General features: G+C 37.7%; 1 protein-coding gene across 1 annotated transcript in view; it reads left to right on the top strand.

The window, feature by feature from the left end:
- The window catches only part of LOC117170064, a 39,561-nt gene that overhangs the window by 21,576 nt on the left and 11,539 nt on the right, over positions 1-6,446 (top strand). Inside the window, exon 5 of the mRNA XM_033356586.1 lies at positions 4,948-5,203. Coding sequence (XP_033212477.1) covers positions 4,948-5,203 — 256 coding nt within the window. The remainder of the gene's footprint in view (positions 1-4,947; positions 5,204-6,446) is intronic.

The following is a 6,446-nucleotide window of genomic DNA, read 5'->3' as shown; positions in this document are numbered from 1 at the left end:
AAATAGAGATATAAATAGAACCGCCGAAGTGTTCCGACAGGCAATCGTGCACCTTCGAGTTTTCAAATTCAGAAGAGGAGAAATGGGTTGCGCGCGCAACCCGGGCATTTATATCGTCTCCTACCATATTCACACGAACATAGACGTGTCATAGTATTGGACCACGTCTCGTTTCAGATCTGGGATCACTGCTGGTGCCTTAACTTGGGACCTCTTTTAATACGCCTGATCTTCAATAGAGGCGCTTTTACCCGTATCCTGTCAGGGCCGTGAATTTTCCGTAAGTACGGTATAAACAGGTATAAGTCATGCTGCCTTTGAAATAAGGCAAAAAAGTTTGATTTTTAAATGCCCTACAAGATTATCATAACAACTTTTTAAATTTTTTTTAAATTCAAAATTCGATTTTTGGCAACATACAAAGTAATGAAAAATCCAAAAATGGCATTTTTTAAATTCAAAAATTTAAGAGTTTTTCAAAAATTGTCAAATATATAAATGCATTTAAAAATATATACATATCCAGGTAGGACATGCTGAGGCTTACCAAACTGTATGCAACCCCACATACGCTCCCATAAGAATACCATTAGCGTGTAAGGCGGGCTGCATACCTTTTGGTAAGCCCCTAGCGTGTCCACCCTGTATATATATATATATATATATATATATCGCAGTAAAATTTCAGCCACAACCACGTCTCACGGCCGTGAGATAGGTGATTACAGTCTGTAACGGAATCAATACGACGATCCCGCAAAAGTTTCGTGCACCCTCAGAACATAGAGCGACCCAAGGACTAACGCCTTCTTCATTTTTCCCACAAGTGTTTTAGCATATTGTTGACACGCAAGGATGCTTTTGAGGCCATTAACGAGTGAAAGCTTGGCTCCTTTAAGATCGCCGATGATAAGGACGATTAGTTTAACAGAATATTCCGGGTACAATCGTTGCAACTCCCCCTAGTGTGCAACAGAAACAATTGTCGAGAATATAAAGTTCCAGTATATGCGGTACTTCCCATTCTCGACCATTGACTCGATTTCCCTAGTAGAGGAGCGATATTAAGGTTAATGCCGTACGAGTGACAAAGATGGTAATAAAGCACTCTTTGTGCCGCAATGTGCCTTTAAATGTAGGTCGTTCCCGCGTGAGTTGGACGACTAGATAGTATATGAGCTAAATGCTCGGGGTGTGCATGGCACGCTCTGCAGCTATTATTATCAGGAATGTCTTGGCTCAAAATGTGGCGACGGTATTTTAAGGTAGAAATGACAGCGTCTTGGCATGCCAAAATGAAACCCTCCATACCAGACTTCAATCCGGGCGATTTAAGGAAAGCAAACGTTAGCTCACACATTGACTGATCCTCCACATTTCTGTGGAAGATACCGTGCATCCTCTTATCGAGGAGCTGTTCACGAAAGTTTTTCTCTTGTGCTTTCATAATCCGGGCTTTCAGGAGTGACTACTCGAGATAGATAAGATTTTATGCATTTTGCTCATCCCTAATACTGAAGTTAAGTCCGAGTGTTTCAACAGCCTCCTTTGCTGCTTTATACAGGAACTTATCTTCGTGATTCCTGACCAATTTAAGAAGAGGGTCTCTTCCATTTGCAACTCTATGTGCTGTACCCAGAATAATCCTGTTGTGAAGACATTCAGGACTTAATATTCCGCGACCACCTTGACGGCGTGAGATGTACAGTCGTGGAACAGAAGACTTAAGATGCATGCTTTTGTTCATGTGCATAACCTTTCTTGTCCCGATATCAAGGGATCTGAGCTCGTTCTTCGCCCATGGAACTACTCCAACTGAATAGAGAACTACCGGGACGGCAAGCATATTCGTTGCAGATACTTTGTTCCTCGCTGACAGTTCGGAAGACCAAATCTTCCGAATGAGACTCTTTTATCTGCTTCAGAGAGTATCCTTTATAGATATCTCATCCTGAATGCGGTTCTGTGGCACGTTCAGGTATGTATGAGTCTCTCTCTAGCGCAAAGGTGTCGTATAGCGCTTATATCGATAAGCTCAGGATCTGCAGGAATGCCATTAGGTTTTCCTCGCTTCAAATAAACCTTGACGCATTTGTCTACTCCAAATTCCATTCCAATTTCCTTAGTATATCGTTCAAGAATCCTTAGAGCTGGATGTTATTGCTCCTTGTTTTTAGATCTTAAGATCGTCCATGTAAAATACATGAGTGACCTTGTATTTTCGATCTTCGGATTTGCTGTACAAGTACCCGTCGGAATGGCGAAGTGCTAGAGATAGTGGCAATAATGTAAGGCAAAAAAGGAGTGGGCTCATGGCTTCGCTCTGAAAGACACCTCTCTGAAAGGTGACCTTGTTAGTTGTCACAAGATTTTTTCCAGATGAGATAGTAAATCTGGTTTTCCAAAGCGACATCAATCTCTCTATACACCTAACGATTTGCAGATGCACCTTTAAGCTTTCCAAAAGACAGATTATAAGTCTATGAGAGGTCAAATCGAAAGCTTTCCGATAATGAATCCAGGCCATCGATAGGTCACGGTGGTAGAATAATGTATCTTTGCAGACACATCTATCGATGAGCAGGTTATCCCGACACCCCGCTACGCCTTTCTTTGAGCCTCGTTGTTCATACATTTCTTGCCACACAGGTTCAATTGGCCGAACAACCCATCATTTAGGATAGCTGTGAATATCTTATACAGTGTTTTCAGACAAGTGATTGGCCTGTAATTCTTCGGGTCAGCTAAGTTGCCTATTTTTGGCAGAAGTATTGTGTGCCCTTGCACCAACCACTCCAGAATCGGTTTCCGGACGTTCGACAGTAACTAGAGGGTCTTGAAAGAGTCTAGATGGGTCAGAGAGAAACTGTTGATTTTCTCTGACCCACCTCTCCTCCGCTCTAGACTTTTCTTAGCGTCAGATAGTATCCGTATTCTCTCAATAATATGCTGCCTAATGGTCAGCAGCTTTGACTTGTTAAGTGTGTGATAACGGGTCTGGAATTTGCGCGCGAACTTTCGAACCTTGGCGGTAAAATTCCTGCTACATGTGATGTAGTCAATCACACACTGAATGCGGGACGCGTACTGTCTTGCCCAGCCTATCATTATGGCAAGTTGATGCATTCGTCTTTGGGTCTTATGATCAATTGTTAGTTTTATTTTACGGTTCGCATCGGCCAAAGCTCTCGCTGCATTATACACACAATAATCAATGGCCCAGAGGTCGGATTCTCCGGAAAAAGGTCCACGAAACTCGTCATCCATTTCAGCCAGATCTTTGGGCTTGAGAGAAACCTTGGTGTTGATGTTTCTCCGGGTCATAAAACATCGCTCTTCCTCTATTGGATAGCTGCCCACGGTTGATCTTAGTGTCGCCTCTCTTTCTCTGTTGCCGGCTTGTTCTGGCTATGGTAGAGTATGCGTTCCGCTTACATAGCCCCTTTTACGGAGTAGTTCAGCATGGTTTCGCAGACGTTGCTGCGAAAAGTGCGATAGTTCCGGGTGTTTCTCGCATCACAGAGCACGCAGTTATGCCATGTAACCCAGCTCGGGGGCCACACTCGCTTCGTAGCGCTCTAACAAGTCGTGATTCAGTCGCTCCGTCCACCTAAATGTTCCGAGATCCCGCCGATCCATCGTACTAAATCCATTTTCATGGGCTCTCCCAGCTCTATAGTGGTCGGCATTATTGGCCGACCCATTGTCAGGAGCCATGCGCGTTCTGTTGTTTTGAACCGCACTTGCTACAATTATGTTTGGTGCTGTCATTGTTGTTCCTACGAAAAGCTAGGGAAAGGGGTTCGTCCATCCTTATAGAGCCCCGCATGCAAGGATAAGGCTGCGTACTATAAGAGGTCGCCCGGTATCCCAGAGTCACCGTTCTAGACACCTCGCCCAGGTGCCATTCAACTTTCAGCACTGTTTTCACACCTCCGCTTGTGGGTTAATTCCTTCGGGACCACCCCTGGAAAATTGTCCGCGACTGCCTATTTAGTTTTGTAACCATATTGAGCAGAAGCCCTTGGTACAGGGACCTTCTATCCGCAACCCGAGGATGCGTTCGGTTGCTTTGTCATAAGTTCTTCGGTTTGATTCTAGAGGAATCCAAAAATGTTATGAATTATAATAATATACATTTATGGGAATGCTATACAATTTCAGGGACGAACTCAAGTGCGAAGCACAAGTTAGGTGATCAGAATGTGTTCCTTAAAGCCGAAGGAGCTTTAACAAAAGAGAATTCACAGTCACTTAATTTCTGTTGTCGATGCTTTCATTGACATCATTAAATTGTATTCTTCTGAGTATATTCACTGATTTAAAAAAAACGACTTTCGAAATAAAGGTCAGAACGCAAACTCGGAAAAGTCTCTCATTTCATCTTAAATTTTTAAAAAACAGGGAATACAGTTTAAGGGAAAAGAGGTCGTAAAAGCCAAGTTTTATAATGAACCACTACAGAGGCTGTATTTAAAATATTTTTCTAAATTTACCAAATAAATTTTTTACAGTGTCTGATTAAACACACTTATCATTTCAGTAACTTTTTTTTAAATTGTCTTAGTTTTTATTTTCCAGTAAATATTCATTAAAATTTATTTAAAATTGGTACCTTGAGAAATAATATAGATTATTTTGATAACATTCTTAAAGTTTTCTTTATATATGCAAAGAAGCTTTCTTGAAAACCAATTATTATAGGTATGACGGGAACTGCTTTCATTTATAGAAAGTCTTGAATTAATATGAATAAGTTATACATGAAAAGTCCTTCTGGCAACCATACTTTTTGTATGGTTGCCAGAATCAGCAACAGTTTCTCAGAAATATTAAAAATAATGCAATTTTGATAGTTCCATAATAACTAACTTAAAATTAAGGATCATACTTTTTTTAAGCTTTCTTGTGCAATTTTGGTATTTTTTAATTTTGTTATTTTTGCAGGTGTATACTGCAGATTTCCTGAGGATTTCTTGCCGGCAAAAAGAAACTCTATAGACCTGAAAATGATAGAAGAGCTGAACTTGAAGGATTCGCTTAAAGCATCTCCACAATATTTTCGAAAATGTTCGTCCCCAAATTTTCGCATGATGTCATTTGACAGAATAGGAAGTGACCGCAGATCAGAGAAATCTTTGGGCTCACGCAAGGCTAGTTTAGATTTCAAAAGAAGTCCGGACTTCCGGAAATATGACTACAGGTGAGTTTCACCCAAATATGGCCACATAAAATATACATTTGTCCATCATTTTCTAAGCTATTGTAAACAAAATAGAAACCAATCTCTATTATCTAAAACTTTTCAGGGTAGCCGAAAATTCTAATCCTGTAACATTTTTAATATAGAACCTTTTATAAATGGAATAAAAGAATTTAAATTTTTAATTTTAAATCTTGTGATATATTATTCTGAGGGGTCACAGCATTAATAATTTGTCTAACGTTTTTTTTTTTTTTTGATTCATAAGAATTCAAAAGAAGTCGACAAAATTTATCAAGATTGCGTCTATTTCAGAAAACTAGTGAATTTAGATAAATTTAAGGGAAATGGGACAAATTCGATGAAATTCATAAATATTCAAGATGAGTTAAAAATAAATGAAGTGAATACAAAAATTTTTAAGAATATCAATAAACATTAACTGAGTTCAGTGAATTTAAAAAAAATCAAGAGAATTAATAAAAAAAATAAGTAAAAATGAATAATAATTCTTGGGGAGTTCAAAATGGATTCAAATAAATTACAACAAAGATTTGAAAATCTCTTCAAATCTTTGAAACCCTACGAAATCTCTCACTTCTTATGAATAAATTGTTTGAGATCCATTAAAATATTGTAAAATCCCTTCTTCTGTGAAATCTGATATTTTCTAAATCTAAATCTTGTAATCTTTTAAAATACCCTTAAGTATTAAAAAAACTATAAAATCTTTTGAAATCTCTTGAAATTTTTTAAAGCTGTTAAAATTTACTCGGAATTATTAAAAGTACCCTATAATATTTTAAAGTTTTTGAAATATTTTAAAATCCCTTGAAACTTTTTAAAGCCCTTGAAAATTCCTTTGCATTTTTGAACAAATACTTAAATCTTCATAATTCTTTGACATCACTTCGAATTATTGAAATACATTAAAAATATTTGAAGTATTTGAAATTTTTTAAAGCTATAGAAAATTCCTTGGTAATTTGAAAAATACAATAAAATATTTCAAACTCTTTGAAATCTTTTAAAATCCCTTTATACTATTTAAAGCACTTGAAAATTCTATAGTATTTTCAAAGAATACCCTTAAATACCTTAAATAATATATAACATATAATAAGATAATAATAAACCCTAAATTCATTTAAATCCTTGTACACTTGATAAAATCCCTTAAAATCTATTCGTATCTTCCAAAATTCTACGAAACTGTTAGAAATCGCTTAAAAAGTTTTAAAAC

This window comes from Belonocnema kinseyi, chromosome 3 (assembly GCF_010883055.1).
Source record: "Belonocnema kinseyi isolate 2016_QV_RU_SX_M_011 chromosome 3, B_treatae_v1, whole genome shotgun sequence".
Classification (NCBI taxonomy): Eukaryota; Metazoa; Arthropoda; class Insecta; order Hymenoptera; family Cynipidae; genus Belonocnema; species Belonocnema kinseyi.
Note: the sequence above shows the minus strand (reverse complement) of the source record. Positions and strands in the feature narration are given on the sequence as shown.